The sequence below is a fragment of the Leopardus geoffroyi genome, chromosome C3 (assembly GCF_018350155.1).
Source record: "Leopardus geoffroyi isolate Oge1 chromosome C3, O.geoffroyi_Oge1_pat1.0, whole genome shotgun sequence".
Lineage (NCBI taxonomy): Eukaryota > Metazoa > Chordata > Mammalia > Carnivora > Felidae > Leopardus > Leopardus geoffroyi.
The window spans coordinates 29,758,689-29,783,845 of NC_059338.1; the positions used below are offsets into that span (position 1 = coordinate 29,758,689).

At 47.9% G+C, this 25,157-nt stretch overlaps 1 protein-coding gene and 1 long non-coding RNA gene across 2 annotated transcripts; one reads left to right on the forward strand and one right to left on the reverse strand.

Moving 5' to 3' along the window:
- Window positions 1–6: 6 nt before the first annotated feature.
- On the forward strand, window positions 7–17,641 carry LOC123586924. Its single transcript, XR_006707023.1, has 2 exons — window positions 7–1,466; window positions 17,313–17,641. It is a non-coding gene; the product is annotated as an uncharacterized LOC123586924 (long non-coding RNA).
- A 3,613-nt stretch (window positions 17,642–21,254) lies between these two features.
- GPR25 (G protein-coupled receptor 25) lies at window positions 21,255–23,253 on the reverse strand. The gene has a single exon (XM_045456556.1). It carries the CDS (start codon window positions 22,658–22,660, stop codon window positions 21,557–21,559), a length of 1,104 nt encoding a protein of 367 aa, XP_045312512.1. The 5' UTR covers window positions 22,661–23,253; the 3' UTR covers window positions 21,255–21,556.
- Between the last annotated feature and the right edge of the window lie 1,904 nt (window positions 23,254–25,157).

Here is a 25,157-nt window from a genome sequence, read left to right on the forward strand (position 1 = left end):
GGGAAAGACGCAAGAAGGGATTCGAGATTCCGATCCAAGAGTCGGGGCGGGACCCCATGGCGGGGTGGTAAGATGCCAGCGAGAATGGGTACCCTTTGGGGACCCCGGCCCGGGGGGGTGAGACTGCCCCCTTCTCCCGCTTTGGGACGCCGGCGTGGCGGGACACCCCCGGCACTACCAGTTTCCTCCGCCCAGGCGGGAGGAGGCTCCTCTCTCCGTCCGAGGGCCGCCTTTCATCCGCGCGCTCCGGCCTGGCCGGGGGCCGTTTCCATTCCTGGAGACCCCGGGGTGAAAGAATGAGAGGAGCCGGCAAGAGGGCGCCGCGCCCCTCCCCCGCAGGCCCCGTCCCCCCTCCCCGCGAGTCTGCTTCCCCCTCGCTGGGCACCGCGGTGCTGCCGAGCCACCGCGCGCTGGCGCAGCCGCAACCGCCTCCCCCTCCTCCGGCCCGAGCCCAGTCCTCCTCCTGGGCGCCGGCTGGCCGGGCTCCGCCGCGCAAGGAAAGGAGCCCACTCCCGGTGAGCGCCTCCTCCTGCTGTTACCGCTAGCCTGGTGCCCTCCCTCCCTCCATCCGTTCACTCACTCACTCACTCACTCTCTCACTCACACGTCCCTGTTTCCATTTATGCGAGAAGTTTATGGAGCACCTACGAGTGCCCAGCACGGTGGATCAAAGTTCAAATTCTTCCCTGGATGATTCCCCAACCTAGGCGAGTAATCAAGTAGCAATAGCATCAATGAAGCAAGGGCTGAAATTCAGAGCAGAGAGAGAGAGAGAGGCCGTGCGCGCGGCTGGGCCAGGCTGAGGGTCGCAAAGTCTGGCGGGAGAAGGCATGTGCCCGGGGAACTGGCGGGAGAATGCAAGAAGGATCTTGAGGCAGCTATGACGGGATATACGAACGCATAGTGGCAAAGAAGCACGGGGACCTAGGAGCTGCGCGGACCTTAGGGTGTCGGATGAGGAGGAAGGAAAAGAATGAAAACAAAGACAAGGCTAAAGTGGCAGGCAGAGGTTCATCAGGAAGCAGGGCAGCTCTGTCTGGTCGTCCACGTTTCCACCATACTAAGAGGGAGGGCTCACCCGTGTTCCACCCACCAAGCTGTGTGCCCTGCCTAGATAGAGGTGGTGACTTTTCCTCATTTGTACAAAGGCACTATATGAGCTAAATTGACTGAAGAGCCTCGTGGGCTAAGTAAGGATTTAAGGTTTTTATCCTGAAACTGAAGAGAAGCTAATTGTATTAGTCAAGGTTCTCTAGAGACACAGAATCAATAGGATATATGTATATAATACATATGAGAGAGAGAGAGAGATGGAGAAAGAGATTTATTTTAAGGAATTGTTTCATTCCGTTGGAAATGCCGTCGAGTCCAAAATCTACAGGGTGGCCTGACATGCTGGAGACCCAGAGAAGACAGCAGTTCGAGTCCAGAGGCAGTCTGCTTGCAGAATTCCTTCTTCATCAGAGGTCAGTCTTTTTTCTGTTAAGACCTTCAACTGATTGGATGAGGCCCACCTACATTATGGAGGATAATCTGTTTTACTCAGTCTACTGTTGGTTTAAATATTAATCTCATTTAAAAGTACCCTCACCGGAGCACCTGGGTGGCGCGCAGTCAGTTAAGCATCAGACTTTTGATCTTGGCTCAGGTCGTGATCTCTCGGTTCAAGAGTTGAGTGGAGCCCCGCATCCGGCTCTGCACTGATGGTGTAGAGTCGGCTTGGGATTCTGTCTCTCCTTCTCTCTGCCCCTCCCCCACTTGTGCTAGCTCTCTCTGCCTCTCTATCTCTCTCTTAAAATAAATACATTAAAAAAACTAAAAATAAAAATACTTTCACAGAGGGGCACCTGGCTGGCTCATTTGATAGATGAGTGTGCAACTCTTGATCTCGGGCTTATAAATTCAAGCCCCACATTGGGTGTAGAGATTACCTAAAAATAAAATCTTTAAAAAAATAGAAAAATAAATATACCTTCACAGAAACATCTAGAACAATGGTTGACCGGATATCTGGGTACCACGGGCCTAGCCAAGTTGACACCTAAAATGATCCATCACACTACTGAAAACTGTCGATCCGGAACCTAGGCAGACTCCGTTTTAGATCACTTTGATGAATGAGCGAATGGAGCGGGGAGCATTCAGAAACAGCTTTTTAGGAGGTAGACCTGGCCTGACTTCACAGTTGACCGACTACAGACGTGGCAGGGAAAAAGAGGGAAGAGTCTAGGGGTTCCCAGGTTTTTAGCTTGAGGGTTCAGCGTAAGATGTGTTCACCTGAGGACATTGAAGGTAATGTCCAGTGAGCAGCCTGGCTGGGGGTTCTAAAGCCCCAGGAAGTTTGGAGAAGGGGGCTTGAGAGCCACTACAGAGCTGCAGCTCTGGGAGTAGGTAAAATCACCCAGGAAGGGTGTGGACAATGAGAACAGGACAGGGAAGGGGGTGGGATCCTGGGAACGTTTAAAGGGGTAGACAGAGGGGAAAGTGCCTTTGAAGGTAAACATTATTGGGGCACCTGGGTGGCTCAGTCGGCGTCCAACTTCGGCTCATGAGCTTGTGAGTTCAAGCCCCGCGTCGGGCTCTGTGCTGACAGCTCGGAGCCTGGAGCCTGCTTCTGGCTCTGTGTCTCCCTCACTCTCTCACCCTAACCCACTCACATTCTGTCTCTGTCTCTCTCAAAAATAAATAAACATTAAAAAAAAATGAAGGTAAACATTATTATTATTATTACTCATGCAGTGGGACAATTTGCTGAAATATTGATTTGCATTCCTTTTCCCTTCCCATTCACCCCTCTCTTTTGTCTGGGTGGAAAGTGGAAGCTTCCCAAAGGCCTTAGCCCTAAGCCTGCTGAGACAGTGCCAGGGGTCCCCAGGGACAAGGGCAGCGAGGTGGCTTTTGAGAGCCAGGAAAAAGAGGTGCGATGGCCTGGGAGTGCAAAAGAAAATGATGTGTGTCCTGAGCAGCAAGGACCTTCATGCAATGCCCTTCAGAGGCGGCAAGACCTCAGCAGGGCTGGGAGGTGGGATGCTGGACCCCAAGTTTCTAGCCACGACAGGCTCTTGCACCACACACATCCAGGAAGCAGGAGCCCAGGCTACAAGAGGTCCCTGGGGGCTACAGCATCTAGATGTCCACCCTTACCCTGCTTTCTGGCATCCCCCTAAACCTTCAGGATTCTGCTGGAGAAAGTAGCCGGTTTTTGCCATCCCAGCAGGCCCAGAACAGAATCAAATTGATTTAAAAGAAAAGAAACGACCTGTGTGCCTTGCAAACCTGAGTTTGTAGCTGGGGATTTGTAGCAGTACTATTATCTTCATTTAGAGATGAGGGAACTGAGGCCTAGAGAAGCTAAGTAATTGCGTTAAAGCCACACAACCAGTTAAGTCTCTCTCTCTCTCTTTTTTTAATTTAGATTAAATTTAATTAATTTGTTTATTATTATTTTTTTTTAATTTACATCCAAGTTAGTTAGCCTATGCTGCAATAATGATTTCAGGAGTAGAATCCAGTGATTCCTCTCCTACATATAACACCCAGTGCTCATCCCGACAAGTGTCCTCCTTAATGCCCCTTGCCCATTCAGCCCATCCCCCCACCCACAACCCCTCCAGCAACCCTCTGTTTGTTCTCTATAGATGTCTCTTATGTTTTGTCCCCTTCCTTTTTATATTATTTTTGCTTCCCTTCCCTTATGTTCATCTGTTTTGTCTCTTAAATTCCACATATGAGTGAAGTCATATGGTATTTGTCTTTCTCTGACCAATTTCACTTAGCATAATACCTTCTAGTTCCATCCCCGTAGTTGCAAATGGCAAGATTTCATTCTTTTTGATTGCCAAGTAATACTCCGTTGTATAAATATGCCACATCTTCATTATCCATTCATCCATTGATGGACCTTTGGGCTCTTTGCATACTTTGGCTATTGTTGATAGCGTTGCTATAAACATGGGGGTGCATGTGCCCCTTCGAAATAGCACACCTCTATATCCCTTGGATAAATGCCTAGTAGTGCAATTGCTGGGTCGTAGGGTAGTTCTATTTTTAGTTTTTTGAGGAACCTCCATACTGTTTTCCAGAGCGGTTGCACCAGTTTGCATTCCCACCAGCATTGCGAAAGAGATCCTCTCTCTCCACATCCTCGCCAGCATCTGTTGTTGCCTGAGTTGTTACTGTTGGCCATTCTGACAGGTGCGAGGTGGTATCTCATTGTGGTTTTGATTTGTATTTCCCTGATGATGAGTGATGTTGAGCATTTTTTCATGTGTCGGTTGGCCATCTGGATGTCTTCTTTGGAAAAGTGTCTATTCATGTTTTTTGCCCATTTCTTCACTGGAGTATTTGGTTTTTTGGGTGTTGAGTTTGATAAGTTCTTTATAGATTTTGGGTACTAACTCTTTATCCGACACGTCACTTGCAAGTATCTTCTCCCATTCTGTCGGTTGCCTTTTAATTTTGCTGATTGTTTCCTTCGCTGTGCAGAAGCTTGTTATTTTGATGAGGTCCCAGTAGTTCATTTTGGCTTTTGTTTCCCTTGCCTCCGGAGACGTGTTGAGTAAGAAGTTGCTGTGGCTGAGGTCTAAGAGGTTTTTGCCTGCTTCCTCCTCTAGGATTTTGATGGCTTCCTGTCTTACATTTAAAATTTTTATTTTATTTTTGAGAGAGAGAAAGACAGAGCATGAGCAGAGGAGGAAGAGAGAGAGAGGAAGACACAGAATCTGAAGAAGGCTCCAGGCCCCGAGCTGTTAGCACAGAGCCGGACACAGGGCCCGAACCCGTGAACCGTGAGATCATGACCTGAGCAGATGTCAGACGCCTTACTGACTGAGCCACCCACACACCCCGAAGTCACACAACCAGTAAATGACTGATGCAGGATTGGAAGACAGATCTTTCTAATTCCATAGCCCTAAACCAGTGGTTGGAAAACATCAAACACCTAAAGGGCCTATCAGATAAAGTGAAGGAATGAAGTATGTCAGGTAGAAGAATTCTGGCATTCCAACATGGCCATATTTAGTTTGTCCCACTACAACTTGTACCTTGGCCTTGGCATGTGTTGTGGCTGGAGGGGAGCATGGAAAGGCGTGGTAGAGACTATGGCACATTCCAACACTGAGGTTCTGTCTCAAAGGTGGTTGTCACTGCAATGTCACAAGCAAAGGGCTTCTATTTTAAAAACAAATGCTGGAAATCCAAATGTTTATGCGAAATCTGATTTGTACACATTTGACTTTTTTATTAAAAAATCAAAAGGAGTCAAGGGGCGTCTGGGTGGCTCAGTCGGTTAAGCGTCCGACTTCGGCTCAGGTCATGATCTCCCAGTATGTGGGTTCGAGCCCCGCATCGGGCTCTGTGCTGACAGATTGGAACCTGGAGCCTGCTTCGCATTCTGTGCCTCCCTCTCTCACTACCGCCCCCTCCCCTGCTCCTGCTCTGTCTCTATGTCTCTCTCACGTATAAATAAACGTTTAAAATTTTTTTTTATTCAGAAGGAGTCAAGAAAAATGTGTCTGCCCTCCTTGGGCTGAAGTTTGAGTTGCTGCTGCACAGCTCTGAGCACAGGGCCTGGGGCTGATTTGAACGGGGTCTGCTGAAGCCGGGGCTTGGGAAGCAAGTGTCCTGGAAGCAGAAACCAGAGCCCTCACTGGGAACGGACTGGTTCGTCCTATGGAAAGAAGGGAAGGGGTGCAAGTTGGGAGAGGTTATCAAGTCCCCAGTACGTTCCTCTCCTCACTTTGGCTGAAGGGGCAACCGTTCATCTCTGTCAGGTGGTTATTCCTGAGAAATGGTAGAGGAGGGGTCTTGGGAAAAGCTCTCTGAGCTTTGGCTGGAGAGGAGAAAGAGGAACAAGCTGGGATCTCCATGGCGTAGCTTCTAAAAGCCTCCCGGGGGCTGGGCGGCTGCCTTTCTGCACTGCACACAGCCCTCCCACACACACTGGGATGGGGACTCGCCCCAGACCTCTCCCTGCCCACGGGTGCTGCTGACTCAGGCAGCCTCGGGGCCGCAGGCCCAGCAGAGGATGAGGCTCACCTTGTCCATCCTCCCCTCCCCCTCTCCTTCCTCTATGGGCTGGATGAGGAGAATGAGTCGATTCTCAGCGGCCCAGACAGTGCCCCGTCGATGCCCTCAGCAAGGAGCTCTTTGGAAACCCCAGAATGACTCGGAGCCGGAGGCCCTGTTTCCTTTCCTGACCGCATCCTGCAGCTCGCAGCAGGGGGCAGGTGCAGGAGGGGCAGTGCCCGTCTGCCTCTGTCTCTGTGGGCTACAACCTGCTCGACGGGGCGCAGGCTGGCTGCAGGCAGGTGAGTAGCTATGGGAAATGCATATGACCAACTTCGGGGGTCAAGCCAGGCGGCTGTACTTAACTGCCTCAAGGGAAGAGCACCCCCTTAAGAAACTGGGGCTGGGGGACACGGAGTCTAGGGAGCCGCTTGGAGTGCAGGGCAGACCTATCACTGGGACTCAGACTCCCAAGTTGCATGAGATGGGAAAGGACCCACTTCCCCAAGCCACACCAGCATCCTCCAGGCCAGCAATTCTCAGCTGGTTTCTGAACGCGGTCCGGTCCTCTCCACAGTGTTCAGGGTCCTGCCCCTTACCCTCCCCGCCTCCTCTCTCTCTTCTCTTTCATCTTTCCTCCGCCTTCTCTCATTCCTTCTACCCCTTCCTCTCCAGCTTCTCCATCCTAGCCACGAGGGCTTCCACAGGATTCCAGGGACCGCAGGATTATGTCTGAGCACCTGTACAGAGCACTGGCCTCTGAGCCGCCTTCCTCCCCCGTCCCTTACTCTGCAAGCCCCTGTTGTAACTTGCTCTCCCCGGTGGGACCACCAGGGGGCGAGAGTTGAGCGCTCTTGGGTCTGGACCAACTACGTTCTGGTCTTTCTTCCCTGCGCCCTGGAGAAAAAAATCTTGAGAGCAAAAGTGATGGAGGGCAGAGTGGAGTTGCCTGTAGGCTCTAATCTGGCCTGAGACTCTTCCATGCTTCTTATGGCCCAGCTGGTGCAGGACGTGGACCCTTCCTCTCCGGAGAGCAGGACTGGCCCCTCCTTCACTGCAAGCCCCAAGTCCCCAGCCTACCTTCCCTTCCTTCTGGGACTACTGCCCAGCAGGCCCGAAGGCCCTGGGCTCTAGCCATTCCCTCTTCTGTTTCTAGAGACCCACAGAGAACGTGAAACTAAGAAAAGATAGTGAGTTATGTTAAAAACAGCACCACTACAAAGATACAAAGTTAATACCAGAGCTGAGAGAGCAGTGACTTTTGGGGGGCTTTCAAATGTGGCAGCATCCAGATAGACAGGACACCTGGGTCCCGAGGGCGCCTCTGCTCCAAGCTCTCCACACCGGCCTCCCCTTCCAGTTCCCACAAAGAAAGCTCATATTTGCTTGTAGTCAGATGGCACGTAGTAAAGACACTTTGTCAGCCTGGTCCCCACTGCATTTCTTCCCTGGCAGGGTTATGTGTGGTAGAGAATTCCCAGGCCCCTGGGAGCAGATCCCTGGCCGCCCAGCCCCTGTCTGAGCTGTACCTCAGGAAGGCTGAAGACTGGGCAGCTGACAGGAGACGTTGCGGGAAAGGTGGAGGGTAGGGTGGCGGTGCCTGCGGCTCTCACTGGGGCTGGATTATTATCAGAATTCTAATAACCGGTTGCTTTTCTCACAGGCCTAGAGATAGAGGTGCCCTCCAAAATAGCACTTGACCTACATAGGGCCTTTTCCTCACTTTGCCTGTTAGGTGGTTATTAACCAGCTCAGGTACCTAGTTTAGGAGAGACATAAAAAGTATGTTTTGGAGTCAGACAGCCTCAGTTTCTTCATATATAAAATGGGGGTGTAGATCAGATGCCTTTTAGAGCACTTGGGTGGCTCAGTTGGTCGAACGTCTGACTTCAGCTCAGGTCATGATCTCATAGATCATGGGTTCGAGCCCCACATCGAGCTTTGCCCTGACAGCGTGGAGCCTTCTTCGGACCCTCTGTCTCCCTCTCTCTGCCCCTCACCCTCTCTCTCTCTCTTTCTCTCTCTGGGGCTCATTAAACATTTTTTTTTTTTAAGTAATAAACATTTTTTTAAAGATGCTTTTTAGCATTATGCTTTGCCCATAGTAGGCACCTAAGGAAAGGCAGTGATTTTTTTAAGAGACATTTTTTCCCACATTCTTCGTCTTAAAAGAAAAATAAGTTCCTCGTCCTCACACCCAACTCTCAGGGAAAAAAAAGAAAGCAAGAAACTTCTGCATGATAATTACATCTTCAGTGGTCCAAACCTGTTTACTGGTGACCAAGTTTCACTTCCTGTGGTTTTGCAGCTCGAGGCTTCAAAGGGCACCTTCCTCCTGTGACCAGGCCCGAGCCTGGGGCCTTGGCATGGATCAACTAGAAACAAATTAGTACCTCACGCCTCTGTCTCCTCTTAAAATACTCCACATGATGAGAAAGGAAGAGAAAAGAGTGTGTTTTAAAGGGAGGGTGGTTTAATTTGAGGTACGATGCTGTTGAAATCAATTGAAATGGTCCATAAACCCGGTGATGTGTGACCTCTTCACACCTCCCACCCCAAAGCTCTTGTCCCAACCCCTCTGCACCTGGTCAGTGCATTTCCATCTATTTGTTCATAAACACATGCACTGATGTGTTCTCAGTGCTTTGATAGCTCTGTGGGAGGTTGGTGGAGAGAGAGGGCTGAGCTGGTCCTATGGAATGGTTGAAAGACGCCATGCTGGGTCTGATGGAGGGTCCTGAAGCCAGGGTTAGCTAGGCGCTCATGATGGACAAAAAGCCCCCTCAAGCTGAAACCAGGAAGGAGAAACCAGTTAGTTTGTCCAAGAAGCTTCAAAAATGCCTTGGATGCTGGAAAGTAAGTGATGTCTATTTTATATCCTTGCCCACTGCTGAGAGCTGGGATTCTAGCAGGAGCAGCTAAGAAATTGAAAAATAGTCTCTATACACCCAAATGCTGGGGTGGAGTCTGGCCTAGGGACTGGGGGCCAAAGAGGAGTTGAGCTTTACTTATCATTTCTGTGTGGACTTTTTGCTGTGAAAATGTATTCTTTATTCATGTGTAATTTCTGTAATTAAAATTAATAGTTTAAAACTTTTTATTATGAATACCTTCCAACGTAAGTGAGAGTCTAGTATAATGAACTCTCATTTATCTATCACCTAGACTTACTGATATCAACATTTCCCTATATTTCCTCAGTTTACCTTTTCTTTAGCAAAATATTTTGTTTTATTTTTTTTAATTTAATGTTTATTTATTTTTGAGAGAGAGACACACATACACAGAGCATGAGCAAGGGAGGGGCAGAGAGAGAGGGAGACACGGAATCTGAAGCAGGCTTCAGGCTCTGAGCTGTCAGCACAGAGGCCGATGTGGGGCTCAAACCCATGACCTGAGCCGAAGTCCGATGCTTAACCGACCGAGCCACCCAGGTGCCCCTTTAGCAAAATATTTTATTTTATTTTATTTTATTTTATTTTATTTTATTTTATTTTTTCAACGTTTATTTATTTTTGGGACAGAGAGAGACAGAGCATGAACAGGGGAGGGGCAGAGAGAGAGGGAGACACAGAATCGGAAACAGGCTCCAGGCTCTGAGCCATCAGCCCAGAGCCCGACGCGGGGCTCGAACTCACGGACCGCAAGATCGTGACCTGGCTGAAGTCGGACGTTTAACCGACTGCGCCACCCAGGCGCCCCAGCAAAATATTTTAAAGAAAATCCTAATCATGGTGACATATCACTTGTAGATGTTTCAGAACGCACCTATGAAAAAAATTGGACACTTTTCTTACATAATCACATGACTGTTATCACAATAACTCCTTAATATCACCTGACACCGAGTCACATTCAAAGCTCCCCAGTTGTCCCAACACGGTCTTTTCAAGTTGGTCCGTTTGTATCTGGATCCAAGTAAGGTCTACACTTTGCATTTGGCTCTTTTAATCCTGTGTAGGTCCCCTTCCCCCACCCGATTTTTTTCTTATCATGTCAGTGCCTTGTTGAAATCAGGTCAGTTGTCTCATGCCCTACATTCTGTGTCTTATCTGCTTGCCTCCCCACATTGTCATTTAACTTACTCCCGACCCCCGTATTTCCTGTAACCTGGACATTAGCGGCAAAGGCTTAAATAGAGTTCGGCGCATCATTTGTGGCAAGAACACCTCACAAGTGGTGCTGGGCGTCCCATCCGCCTCGTCATCCTCCACCCTCACCATCCTCGGTTGTCACATCGTGTTGTCTCTCTTATCACTGAGAACTAATCCCTGAGGTGACACGTCAGCATCTTGTAATAGTCCAGCTCTCGCCTCGTGGTTTTAGCACCCACCAATGATTGTTGCCTGAACCATTTTCTTAGAGGTTGCACAAGGTGATTTCTGTTTCTATTTAAAATAATTTTTTTCTGGGGCACCTGGGTGGCTCAGTAGGTTGAACATACGACTTTGGCCCCGGTCACGGTCTCGCAGCTCATGGGTTCGAGCCCCGCGTCGGGCTCTGTGCTGACAGCTTAGAGCCTGGAACCTGCTTCAGATTCTGTGTCTCCCTCTCTCTGGCCTTCCCCTACTCGTTCTCTCTCTCTCTCTCTCTCTCTCTTTCTCTCAAAAATAAATAAAAACGTTAAAAAAAAATTTTAATACACAAAATAAAAGAAATAAATAAAATAATTTTTTTCTTAAAAAGCAATAGACTGCATTGTGATGTGAGCAATCACGTTCTTATTGACCTACCTTCCAAATTCAGATTGTGATAGAAGAAAACCCCCAAAAGACGCCTGTATTGATTTATTATATTATATTTTAAAATAACTTCCCTATTCATGCAGTCTGCTGGGGAGCCCCTGGCAGGCTCTGGTCAGGAGTCTTTCAGGTCTTGAACCTCTGAGAGTACCCAGAGTATGTATGCATGGATTTCTCTTGGTGTAGGACCACAGAGAAACAGGTTTTCAAGTGTCAAAAGCGTTTATTAAGTGGGCTGATAAATGAATTTTACATTCAGACCTAATGTAAGTTGTTTGTCTTGCCTTGATCTCCTTTTGATGGGATTGGTTGTGGTAATGGATGGCATGGTCGAGTTGTTGCCTTTGTGTGTGTGTGTGTGTGTGTGTGTGTGTGTGTGTGTGTGTGTGTATGGATTGTTTTGCTTTGATTGTTTAATTAAAAAAATTTTTTTAATGTTTATTTATTTTTAAGAGAGAGAGGCACAAGTAGGGAAGGGGCAGAGAGAGAAGGAGACACAGAATCTGAAGCAGGCTCCAGGCTCCGAGCTGTTAACACAGCTAACATGGGGCTCGAATCCACAAACCATGAGATCATGACCTGAGCCGGAGTCGGACACTTAACCGACGGATCCACCCAGGCGCCCTGATTGTTTAATTTTTAAATGATGGATATGTGTTTCCAGCCTTTTGATGAGTGCATTTTATAAAATATTTAAAATATTTTTGAAAGTAATAAATTCGATATATCTCTGGAAAACAGATTGGACCTGTATTCATGGGACTATGGAATCTTTGGTCTGACAGGGACCAGAGAGGTCCCCTCATCCTACCCCCATCCAGGGCTGACTGTCCACCTCTGGACACAGTTGTTCAGCAAGGCTGTTGCTATGTATAAGTCTCTGAGTCCCACTCATTTCAGGGAATGCTTTGGGCTCAGCAGGAAATTCCCAGCCCTGAAAGACAGAATAACCTGGGTCTATACACAGGTTTTCACTCAAGAGACACTGTGATCAACCAATTCTCTGGAAATCAATGATCTACAAAAGTGACTTATTCAGAGGACAGAAGTCTTTGTGTACTTTTTAGTTTCAAGAAAAAGGAAAGAAGAAAGATAACATGTTGCCCCCAATTAACGGTCCACATGGCTTTTATTTCCTTCTTTTACACCAGTAAGCCCACATTTCCCGTCTTATTTGTGTGTGTAGGATAGAGACTCAAGCTTCGGTGGTTGTTCTGTAGAGGAACTGGAAGTCTTTAATTTGTGTAGCCCCATGGCCTCGCTTACTAACTGGCGCATCATAAATGCAAAATAAAAATGAGTTGAATCCATGAATTTGAGAAGAGAAATCCAAAGCCATGGTATAGTGCAGTTCCAGTCAACAATAGTTTGTATTGTTTGTTTTACTCCCAATAGTTGTAGCAAACATACGATGCTTAATACGTGTCACATAGTTCTAAGCGCTTCCTATTTGAACACATTTAACTCCTTCACATGCCCAATGACATAAGAAGCATTGTTCCCATTTTACAGATGAGGATTTTGAAGTGGAAAGGGTTGAATAACTTACCCAGGTAACAAAGAAAGTGAGAAGCAGAGCTGGAACTTGAACGCGGGCAGTGGTACTGGTTTACGGACTAAAGCCCTACGTTATATTATCTTTCACCGTTGGTTCATTAGGGTCTAAAATAATAATAAACAACTACTGACATGCCCTTCATTCCACTAATGTGTTGTGCTACTTTTCAAAGTGCTTCCAAAATGCATTGTTCATGAGTCCATGGCCGCTGTTCTTGAGGTGAGGGGGTTTCCCTGTTTCTGCTCCTCACAGACCAGAAGAGGTGATAGAATCCCACGAAGGCGGCGAAGGAGAGAGGCTGAAGGAGGGGGAGCAGGTGTCAGGGAGTTTCGTTCGGTTTGGAACAGACGTTCAAAACCAGTCCTGAGCTAGATGGGAAAGCTGCTCACTGCAATGTATTTATCAAAGCGAAAGCTCTTGAGCAAGTTGAATGTCTAATATGGAGGATTGTTGTGTTACATGGTGGTTTACCCACAGAGGGAAACCTTCAAAAACGACCATTGTGAAATCTACATAGGGGCAGAGAAAAACGTTTACAGTATATTCTGCAAAAACAAAACAAAACACAAAAACACCCAACAGTGACAACAACCCCCAAACACCAGAATGCCTCATGAGTAACAGCAATGTAAAATGTGACCATGATAGAGAAGGGTTCGGGAAGAGAATGTGCAAACAAGAAAATGACTGCAATTAGGGTGGGGGGTCTGGAGTTATTTTACTCTTAATATGACATTTTCTCTCTTTATGCTAATAAGAACTTAAAAAATGAAACCTGAGAAGATTTGGATCTATAGGTTATTGAAAAAAAAAAAACCCAAGATTTTGTTTAAAAAGATAGAAATTCAGCAAGCCTCGTGACCTACATAGTATGTTGTGTCTTTGTGTGCATAGGGCCCAGTATGGGGCTAGTATAAGGCATGACCTTCTCGCTTTGGGGGGTTCGGGGGCTGCAGTGAAGAGACATATTGGATTAGAGAGGGGATGTGAGCATGCACATCATGAAGACAGTCATTTTCAGAGCAGGGTGAGTGAGATTAATCACCCTGTGTCTAGCACATCTCCCTGGGGCAAACCACAGCCTCTACCAGACGCTGGCAGCCGTTGTCTCGGGTCTGCACTTCAGGCTTTGCTGCCCACCAAGGCCAAGTGCCTCCACTTTCGCTTGCCAGTTAGGACTATGCAGGCAACATGGTGGGTTTTCGCACTGTTTCTCCCATTTGGACCCCTTACCTCAGCACATCTGTGAAGAGCCCCATTCACCCTCTCAGATGCCCAAGTTCTCCTTAGTGAGAGGACCCTGATTATATTAGTCTGGATTCTCCAAAGAGACAGAACCAACAGAAGAGATACAGTTCTATGTCTATTTATAGACCTGTCTCTAAATCCATCCATCTATCTATCCATCTATCTCTAAAGACATTTATTATAAGAAATTGGCCCACACCCCTGTGGAGGCTGAGAAGTCCCAAGATCTGCAGCTGGCAAGCTGGTGACCCGAGAGAGTCGATAATGTAAGTTCAAACCCAGTCTGAGTCCGCAGGAAGAAGACTGATGTCGCAGCTCTGACGGCAGAGAATAAATTCCCTCTTACTCAGTCTTTTTGTTCTCTTCAGGCCTTTGATGGATTGGGTGAGGCCCCCCCACCCCACCTCGGGGAGGGCAACCCGCTGTACTGAGTCTGTTGATTCAAATATTAATCTCATACACACCTAGGGACACACTCAGAATAATATTTGACCAAATGTCTGGGCACCTCGTGGCCCAGTCAAGTTGACACATTAAATTAACCATCAATTAACCACTGATCTTTTGATAACAGAAGCAGGGTGATTTCTCTGCAGGGCCAGTAATGGTGGCCTTGACCTCAGTGTGCCCTTGGTTTAGTACTGATTAGTGATAAACAGGGCAAGGCAGGTGCTGGAGGAGTAATAGAAGATGGAAACCGACTTGAGCTGTGGTCCAGGATGCATGGGATTTGTGTTCTGCTGTGTGTGTGTGACCCCGGCAAGTCATCAAACCTCTTGGGACTTTAGTTCCTCCATCTGTAAAATGGGGATAATAATACAAGCTCTTTAGAGAAGATACTTGCACAAGTTACATAAACTCAACGAGACTCAACTCTTTAGTCTGTAGAACAGGGACAATAAATTCTATACCTCATAAAGTTGTGAGGATAAATAAGACAATATATATAACCTTTAGCTCGATGCCTCTCATATAGTATGTGGTCAGTAAATATTAGCTGTTATTTTAACATCTCCTTCAGAGGGATGTTGTGATCACACATTATGTATAAAAAGTCTTTGGAATAATACAATAAGATGGCATATTCTTTCAAAGTTTGGTGGAAACCAAACTGACAAAATATTTGTTAAAATAATAATGCCTACACCTCTAGAGAGAACATAAATTTTTCAACAATTTGGCACAACGTACCAAAAGTCTCAAACTGTTTATAATCTTTGATGAATACTTTCACTTCTAGGAATTTGTCCTAAGAAATGAATAAAAGTTTGTTATAAAAATCTTTGTACAAGGATGTTCATCATAGAATTATTTATAAGGGTGAAAACTTGAAACAAGATTAGGGGGTTAGGGACTCCCGGCTGACTCAGTAAGAAGAGCATGTGATTCTTGATCTTGTGGTCGTGAGTTCAAACCCCGTGTTGGGTATAGAGACTACTAAAAAAATAAATAAACGTAATAAAAAAAGATTAGGGGCTTGTTACATGAATGAGGTTTTATTTCATATATTGATGTAATGTTACCTTAAAAACATGTTTTAGAAAAGTATCTAATGATATAAAATATAGCATATTGCTAAGTGAAGAAAGCAGGCTACAGAATAATGTATACATTGGTGCTTGGCTGGCTCAGTTGGTAGAGCTTGTGACTCTTAATCTCAGGGTCGTAAGTTTAAGCCCCACATTGGGTGTAGAGCCTACTCAATTAAAAAAATTATATTATAAATTTTATATTATAAATAAAAAAATGTATATCATATACATTATTTTGATACCAAAATAATGTATATGATATACATTCCACATATAGTTACTGAGTCCCAGTTTTGTGCCAGGCACTGATTATACACTTGGGAACACAGTAGTCTTTGGTCTCATGTAGATTGTCCCCAATTTAGCTGAAAAAAAAAAAAAACAACAAAGGGCACGTCTGTATTATCATCTACATAGGAAAATATTCTAAGGTGTCTCTTCATGGTGTAATAATGGGTGTTTTTCATTTTTTCCTTTATGTTTTCCATAATATCCATTTTTATTAATAAAGAACCTGTGATTAATAATCAAGGGATATTAGGGGAAAACTTAACGATTACGGGAAAACTCTTAAAAATTAAAAAAAAAATTTGAGTATAGCTGATGCACAATGTTACATTAATTTCGGGTGCACAACAGTGGTTCAAAAACTCTATAGGTTATGCTGTGCTCACCAAGAGTATAGCTACCGTCTGTCACCATACAACACTATTACAATATCATTGACTATATTTCCTATACTGTACTTTTTATTCTCGTGACTTATTCATTCTGTAACTGGAAGCCTGTATCTCGCACTCCCCTTCACCTGTTTTGTGCACCCCCCCGTCCCTCGAGCAATCACCATTTTGTTCTGTGTATTTCTAGGCGTGAGTCTGCTTTTTGTTTGCTTATTCATTTGCCTTATTTTTTCGATCCCCCATCTAAGTGAAATCAAATGGTGTTTGTCTTGGAAACTCTTAAAATTTTTAAGAGAGGGCCTGGGTCAGGGAGTCACTGAGTATGACTGGGTTCAGAATGGAGAGATCATCTCTTTGGGTCTCACACGGGCGGGATGGCAGGGGAAGAAGAGAGGGCAGGAGAGTTAAAGGTTTGAGCTGCGATGTTTGCTTCTCTGTGACCTTGACCAAGCCTCTTTACTTGTCAGTTTCATCATCGATACAATGGAGCTAATCGTTCCCGCTTGCTTTGGGGTCACGATAATTGATGAAATCATGTGTATGTGCTTTTTAAAAATTTGTGATGTGTTACAGAGACCTAAGTGGTGTTATTATTACCTTAAGCAAGTGACTTTCACCTCTGATCCTCAGTGTCTTCTTAGAACGGAGAAAATGGGTCTCTAGCTCTAAGTTACTGTGATGGAGTAAATGTGAATCTCAGGCACAGTCCACTCTTGTGGAAGATGTGATTAATTACACACCCAATAAACACTTTTTGGCTTTGATGATAATGACGAGGAAGAGTGATTTCACATCTTTGCTTCCTCTTTTCCTCTCACTTACCAAACATTCCCTGCTCCTTTGGCTGTGGGTCTTTCCGTCATTCTCCCCACAGGACTGAGGCTGGAGGGCTCGATGCCCAGCAGGGGTGGTAGGGAGCTTCCTGCTGGCCACTCAGCCTGGGTAAGGGAGGGATTTAGATCTGATAAACTCTGCCACCTGAGATGTCCTCACAAGTGTCCAGAGCCCTCTCTTTACCCCCAGAGTGACATGGGGGGGGGGTGACACGGGGGTGAGTCATATCACCAAGTACAGCTTTGCCAACTCTGCCATTCTTCTGAACTCCCCAGATCACTCATCACCCCGGGAGGCCCTGGGTTCCCACACTGTGCCCTGAGAAAGAACCCTGGGGTCAAAGGAGGTACCAAAAAAAAAAAAAAAAAAAAAAGCCCAGAATTAGTCACAAGAATGAAATCAGAATCACACACAGCCCATGTGCCCAGGCTTTGACCAGGTGCTGACCTTTTTTTTTTTAATATATTTTTTTAAATTTGAGTATAGTTGATGCTGACCTTTTAAAAACCCAGAGCAGCTCCACCCTTCTTGTCTCCACAGAGAGGGCGAGGGCGAGGGCCTGGGTGGGGGTGGTGGTGACGGGGACGGGAAGGGGGCAGCCAGGCCTGGAACAAGACAATCCCAAGGGCGGGGCTCCTGTGGTTTGTTTGTCTAAAACACCACAGCTTGCAAAGTACTTTCAAGAACATGATTTCCTTTGATCTACCAGGCAGACCAAGCAGACATGATCATCTCCATCCTTCAGATGAAGAAAGTGAGGCTCCTGAGGCGGAGAGATACCCCAGGACGGGTGGCCAGCTGGGACAGTGGGAGACCGGACCCAGGCTGATTTTAGCCCCAGCGCATCAGCGGTTTCACAGCCCTTTGACAACTGCCCTTAAAAAAAAAGGTTATAGAAAATTTCAAGAATGAAGAGAGGGAGGAGAGAAAGCATCTGTAATTCCCTTACTTTGACACAATCACTGCTAACATTTATTGAATTCTCTAGACTTTCTTGTGTACCCTTTTCTCAAACATACATAAAACGCAATAACCTTCCTCTTCCTCTTCACAGTGCATTGTATTATTTTATACTGCGATGTGGTTCTGATGAGCATTCCTTCGACAGGCAGTTCATGAGCGCCTACCGCATGCCCGGCAGTGTTCCAGGCACTGGGGATACAGCACTAAATAAAGCAGACAAACTCCTTTCACTATGGAGCCCATATTCTGATGGGAGAGACAAACAATGAACAAAAAATTAAAATAGATGACATTTCTTACCTTAGCACCAAGAGGAAAGAAACATACCTATGATGCTTAAAACTTGGGCTAAAGAAAGAAAAGAGCAAAAGATAGTTTTTATCCAGAGGACTTTGTGGCACATAATGTCTTGCTTCAACAAAACCAATGCTAACAATTATTTAGCTTGAAGTGTGGGGGTATTTAACGCAAGTAATTTTGTCACCTTTTTTAAAAATTTTTTTTAATGTTTTTTATTTATTTTTGAGAAGGAGAGATAGAGCGCGAGCAGGGGAGGGGCAGAGAGAGAGGGAGACACAGAATCTGAAGCAGGCGCCAGGCTCTGAGCTGTCAGCACAGAGCCCGACCTGGGGCTTGAACTCATGGACCACGAGATCATGACCTGAACTCAAGTTGCATGCTTAAGTGACTAAGCCACCCAGGTGCCCCTAAATTTCTTTTTTTTTTTTAATGTTTATTTATTTTTGAGAGGGGGGTGGGCGGAGGGGCAGAGAGATGGGGACAGAGGATCTGAAGAGGGCTCTGCGCTGACAGCAGTGAGTCTGATGCGGGGCTCAAACCCCCGAGAACCATATGATGAGGACGAAGCTGGACGTTCAACTGACTGAGCCACCCAGGTACCCGTTACCTTCTTTTCATTTACTGTCAACATTTTCCAATCTGACATTAAGCAACATCTTAAAATTTGCATAACAGTCCCATTATACTAAGGAGGGCATTACACCACTGTTGAATATTCAGGTTGTTTCTTTCAGGCGTAAGTCTTTCAGAATGTCTTAGAACGCAGTGCATCAAACTTGTTTTATTCAGGAGTACTGGCTTAGAAGAGAGTGGCAGACAAGAAAGCACAGGGTAAAAGGAATGAACATTTTGGGGGGATGGGTATGAATATTTTTAAAGCTGTGGATATTGATTGACAAATTGCTTACTTCTTTTTTTAAGTAGGACTGCCCTTAATTTTTTTTTTTTTTTTGAGAGAGTGTGTCCGTGCACCTAATTGTGAGAGGAGAGAGAGGGAGAGAGAGAGAGAGAGAGAGAATCCCAAGCAGGTTCCACGCTTAGCATGGAGCCCATCCGGGGGCTCGATCTCACGAACCCAGAGTTCGTGATCTGAGCCAAAATTAAGAATCAGAGTCTTAACTGACTGAGCCATCCAGGCTCCCCAACTGACAAATTACTTTCTAAAAGAATCTGCCGCTTACACACCTCCCAGCAATCTGTGTGGGAGTACTTATTTAACCCGTTCTTTCCTGAACCTGTGCCTCATCTGCCTCCGTAGCAACTGGAAGTTTACTGGTCCCCTTTCATTCTTGACTGAGTATAAAAGAAAATTGCCAAGGGACACATGGCAGACTAATTCAGTGACCTACCCAAACGACGGGAGAGAACTTTCTCTCCCCATCAGCCATAGTTCTGCAGTGGGAGAGAAACATTGAGTTTCAATAATTCCTGCAGGAGGGGCTATGAAAACTCAGGCATGGAGAAGCCTTCTTCCCGCCTGCCTTCAGGGAGCTCAACTGGTAAATCAGGAGAAGTAAATTGGCAGGAGTGGAGGTGGGGATTCACTCAGAACAGCCTCGTCGTTGGACGTTTTGCCACATGCAGACCCAGATGAGAGCCAGCTTCCCCATCCTGCAGCCCCACCATATGACACAGAATAATTTCTTGCCCAGAGAGGAACGGTGAGGATGAGAAGAGCCATGATATACTTGAGTTCTTAAACCTTAGTGTGTCTGAAATTTGTCCCACTGGCACCAGCAACCCCACAGGCTGCAAGGCTTGTGATTCTCTGGGTATGTGGGAGGAATGTGGTTAACGTTTCTTAACAGCCTCACCTGCTAGGGGCAGCTGACAGGTGGGGTCAAGGTGGAGTGTGACATTCAATGCACTCTAATTCAACAGCCCCAAATGCTGAACGCAAATGCAGGTATTAGGTAGGGGGTTAAGCAGCTTGAAAATGAATGCCCAGGATACAGAACCAACCTCACATTGCCTTGCCGATCTGAGTGGACACTGCCCCCAGAGCCTACAACTTTATGATTGGCCTGGTGGGGATCTGGCTGGGAGGTGGTTTTCAAGAATTACATTCCTTTCCCTGCCCCCACTAACATTTCTTTAGGCCAAATCCCCTTAAATCAAAAGTATACACACCGAATTTCCAAACCCTCCAGAAACCTCAAGGGGTAAGTTATAGTCAGAAAATGGATAGATAGGCCCAAAAAGGATAGGAAAAAATGCCCAATACATACTTAAAATATCACATTGACAGATACCCTTTTTCAAGTGACACCTGGCTGGCAGATGCTCTTAAATCTGTTTTTATTCTCCCCGTAACCTTCAAAATGTGAAACGTCCTTTAAAATAATAAGAGTAAATGGGCACCTGGGTGGCTCAGCCGGCTGAGCGTCTGACTTCGGCTCAGGTCATTATCTCCCAGTTTGTGAGTTCGAGCCCCACATCGGGCTCTGTGCTAACAGCTCGGAGCCTGGATCCTGCTTTGGATTCTGTGTCTCCATCTCTCCTGCCCCTCCCCCTCTTGTGCTGTCTCTCAAAAATAAATAAATGTAAACATTAAAAAAAAATTGAAATAATAAGAGTAAATGATTTGCTGCCTTTCTGTAGGATTACTGCACCCACAGGTGGTACAGGTCTTTGACCTCACACCAAATTCTGATCATCCTGAGGGCAGCCTCAACTACTGGCTTGAATTTTGTCTGGCACAGTATTGGATTTGCCTCCTGATGCTCATTTCACTCCCATTGCTCAAGTAAAAAAAGACACGGTTGTCAGATTCAGGCTAGCAACAGTGTTTATTGAGAAAGGTGAACTGATGCAAGAGATTCTGGTGTCCCTGGCCAAGTGACAGAGACTGGTGAACGAGTTCAGAATCTTCTGTCCAGAGGGAAGGGCCGAGATACTTTCCAGGGTGAGTCCTTCAGCTTCGTGGGAATGGGGAGAAGATACAAAACCAGGGCAGGCCAAGCACATGTAGGGAAATTGTCCGGAGGGATAAACTGGGCAGCTCACGCTGGGGCTGGTTCCCATGGCTTTGGTGAGCTTTGAAAATGAAAGTCTGAACTGATAGTGACTAATGATACAGCAAAGACAGCTACAAAGATGACTAAGTACGAAAGGGCTGTCGATTCCCATATTCTATAGAAATTTTGGAGAATGAGAGGGCCAGAGAGTGTGACTTCGAGAAGGTATTTCTCAGAAGGTAGTAGCTATTTGTAGGGGTTCAGAGAAAGCATAGCCGGAGACAACAGTCACTCTTGGGGGAGTCTGGGTTTGGTATTCTGGCCCGTGTTATTCCCGATGGGGCAGAGGAGGAAACCCACTTCTCCTTCTTCTACTTGGCGAACATGTATGTGGGTGTCCAGATTGCTGTCTGCACGGTCTCATAGGACCTTTATTGGACTGGAGAAAATTACGCCCCCCCCCCCCACGCCCACTGGGCTGAGAGAACAGCTGGTCTCAGCAGACTGGTTTGGGGGCGGAGGTGGGAGAGAGTTCAAAAGGCGCTGAGGTTCTGAGAAAGCTAATGAAGGAGACCCTGGGAGTCCAGGCAGCGCCGGCTGGGGCGGCCCGCAGCCAGCAGAGAAGGCATGTCTGGGGAAGCCGGCACCACCCCCACCCCCCCCCCCCACGCACTCCCGCGGGTCTCGTCCCCCCGCGGGCTCCGGGGCCGCCACCTCCACCGGGCCGGGGCGGCTACGGCACTGCCGAGCCAGCGTTCGCCGGCCGGGCTCGCTCCCAGCTGCCGGCCGGACTCCGGAACACTGAGCTGTCGTCCCTGCAGAGCGAGGACACGGAGCTGCCCCTGCGCGCCGGGCGGTCGGCGCGCAAGCAGACTCCGCGCCAGGCCCGGGCGCGGAACGAACGGTCCAGCAGCAGGTAGATGAGCGGGTTGGCGCAGCTGTTGACGAAGGCCAGGCAGGTGGCGATGCTGAGGCCCCAGCGCAGCGCCAGCAGCAGGCCGCAGGGCAGCGGCACCGCCCCCAGGCGCGCCAGGTGGAAGACGGCCCGCAGGGTGCCGAAGGGCAGCCAGGAGCCCACGAACGCGCTCTCGACGGCGAAGATGATGCGCAGCGAGTTCCTCCGGGCCCGGCCCAGGTGCGGCGGCCGGCGCAGGCGGCAGGAGATGCGGCAGTAGCAGACCAGGGTGACGCCCAGGGGCAGCACGCAGGTGAGCAGCAGCACCAGCAGGCTCAGGCCCTGGAAGGCGTCGGAGGGCTCCTCCCCGCACTGGCTGCCCCCGCCGCCGGGGAGGGGCTGCAGCCCCCGGTAGGCCAGGGAGGGCAGGCCGGCCAGGAGCGCCACGGCCCACACGCCGCAGCAGACGGCCAGCGCGCAGCGCGGGGTGCGCAGGGGCCGCGCGTCGAGCAGCTTCACCACCGCCAGGTAGCGGTCCACGCTCAGGCCCGCCAGCAGCAGCGCGCCTGCGCAGCGCGTGCCGGCCAGCGCGAAGCCGCTGAGCTTGCAGAGGCCCTCGCCGAAGGGCCAGCGGCCGCCGCTCGCCGCCGCCGCCGCCCACAGCGGCAGCGTGAGCACGAAGCCCAGGTCGGCGGCGGCCAGGTGCAGCACGAAGGTGTCCACGAGGCGTCGCGGGCCAGGCCGCGCGGCCAGCAGCCACACCACGAAGGCGTTGCCCAGCAGGCCCACCACGAAGGCCGCCAGGTAGAGCGCGGGGATGTAGGCGTAGCCGTAGGGCAGGTCCGGGGCCAGGCACGGCTCCAGCTCCTCCAGGGCGCCGGACCCCGAGTAGTCCCAGGACGCCGTCCCGGGGCTGGGGCTCCTGGGCTCGGTGGGGTGCATGGCGGGGGCCGTCGGGCCTGTGCCGGACGCAGCCTGGGTGCGGGCTCTCCCAGGGAGAGGTGGGGGGTTGCTCTTCACGGCCGGTGCCCAGCACCTCCCTTCCTGCCACCCTCGACCCAGGCAAATGCGTGGGCAGGAAGGTGGGGGAGGAGGGGGTGGAGTGGGAGGGGCAGGCTCCTGGGGGTAGAGACCAACGATTTGGGGCTGGCCCCAGGCGAAAGACGGGGACCTGGCGGAGGGGGCTTCACAGCTGGATCCTCCGAGGACAAGGCCTCGGGGCTGGGAGACCCGCTCTGCCCCCCAGGGGGAGTCTGATGTCAGGTTGCAACAGGTGGCGGGTGCCCGAGAGGCTTCCTCCCTTCTCGTCCCCCACTTCGCTCCTTCCCATGCTCCGCGCTGCTGCTTTCTCTAGTTTTATTAGGGGTGAGGGCCTAGAACCCCAGCTGAGGGTTTTGTAAGGCTGGTGCCTCAGCCTGCTGCGGGTCCCCCGTCCTCTAGGAAAGAGGGGTTCTGCTATCTGGTGTGCAACGGGGTCGGGGTGAACTGGGGAGCCTGTGGCTTCGGGGCCTGCCTCCTAAGCAGGCATCGGCCATCAGAGCTCTTCAGCTGTTGTAGGCTCAATGTCTTAACTCAAACAGTGGCTTTTCTGACCAAATCAAGTCTTCATGGAGCCACGTGGGAAGGTTTTCAGCTAGAGAGGGAGAGCTACCCAGCTAGAAAGGATCAGAGCCTGGGATTTTAATCCCAGCTCTTCTCTATCTGCCCTCATCTGGCCAAACGTCCCTATTAAGCCAAACACAGAAGTAAGCTCAGTACAAAAGATGACTCAAGATGGTACCCAATTTCGCAGCACATTAGTTGTCTTTAATTAGGAGTCAGGAGTTTAGAGAAGGATGAAATCCCTTACCTACTGAGGGAGTCAGGGGGAGATTCATGAAAGGGTAGGAATGATGCCTGACTTTGAAAGGAATGGGGGCCCCAGGAGAGGATGGGTGAGAGAAAGCTCACCCTTACTCCAGAAGGTGCCCTTGCTTCTCCCCATTTTGTTTGGTTGATGATTTCCTTGGTTGTGCAGAAGCCTTCTATTATGGTGTGCCCTTTCCACATCAGGGATTTGGGGCAACTCCAGTTAGGTCGGGATCCTTTTTTATCTTTTCAAAAAGTTCTTATAATTTTAAAAATTATTTTTAATTGGATTATTTGCGTTTTGTGTTTAAAGTATAGTTGACATACAATATTAGATTAATTTCGGGTGCACAACATAGTGACTTGACAATTGCATAGTGCTTACCACGAGTGTAGTTATCACGTCACCGTGCAACATTATTACAATATTACTGACTATATTCCCTATGCGGTACTTTGCATGCCTGTGACTTATTTGTTTTATAACTGGAAGTTTGTACTTCTTAATCCCCTACCTAATTTGCCCACCCTCCAACCTTCCTCCGCTCTGGCAACCACGAGTTCTCTGTATTTGAGTGTATTTCTGTTGTTTATTTGTGGGGTTTTTTTGTTTTGTTTTGGATTCCACATATAAGTGAAATCAAATGGCATTTGCTTTTCTCTGAATATTTTACTTGGCAGGATCTTGGTCTTTTTTTATGGCTGATTAATATTTCGTTACATAGAATTAGAGTATACATAGAATAGACAGTGCACACACACACCACATTTCCTTTGTTGATTTGTCTACCAATAGACACAAGTTGCTTCCATATCTGGACTTTTGTAAATAATGCTGTGATGAGCATAGGAGTGTAAGTATCTTTTTAAATTAGTGTTTTCATTTTTTTCTGGGTAGATTCCCAAATGTGTGATATTTCTGTTTTTATTGAGGAACCTTCATACTGTTTTCCATAGTGGTTGCACCTGTTCACATTCCCACCGGCAGTGCATGGAGGTTCTCTTTCCTCCACATCCTTGCCAACACTTGCTATTTCTTGTCTTTTTGGTATTAGCCTCTTTGACTGGTGTGAGGTGATCTCTCGTGGTGTTTTTGATTTGCAATTCCTTGACGATTAGTGATGTTGAGTATCTTTTTATGTGTCTGTTAGCCATCTGTATGTCTTCTTTAGAAAAAGGTTTGCTCAGGTCCTCTGCCCATTTTTTAGATTGGATTATTTGGAGCGCCTGGGTGGCTCAGTCGGTTGAGTGTCTGACTTCAGCTCAGGTCATGGTCTCATGGTTCATGAGTTCGAGCCCCGCCCCAGGTTCTGTGCTAACAATCAGCTCAGAGCCTGGAGCCTGCTTCAGATGCCGTATCTCCCCCCCCCCCCCCCCCAGCTCATGCTCTGTTTCTCATAAATAAATGTTAAAAAATTTTTTTAATTGGATTGTTTGTGTTTTCTGGTGTTGAGCTGTAAGTTCTTTGTGTATATTGGGTATTAACTCCATATCAGACACATCAGTTGCAAATACCTGCTCCCATTCGGTAGGTTGCCTTTTCATTTTGTTGATGGCTTCCTTTGCTGCGCAAAAGCTCTTTATTTTGGTG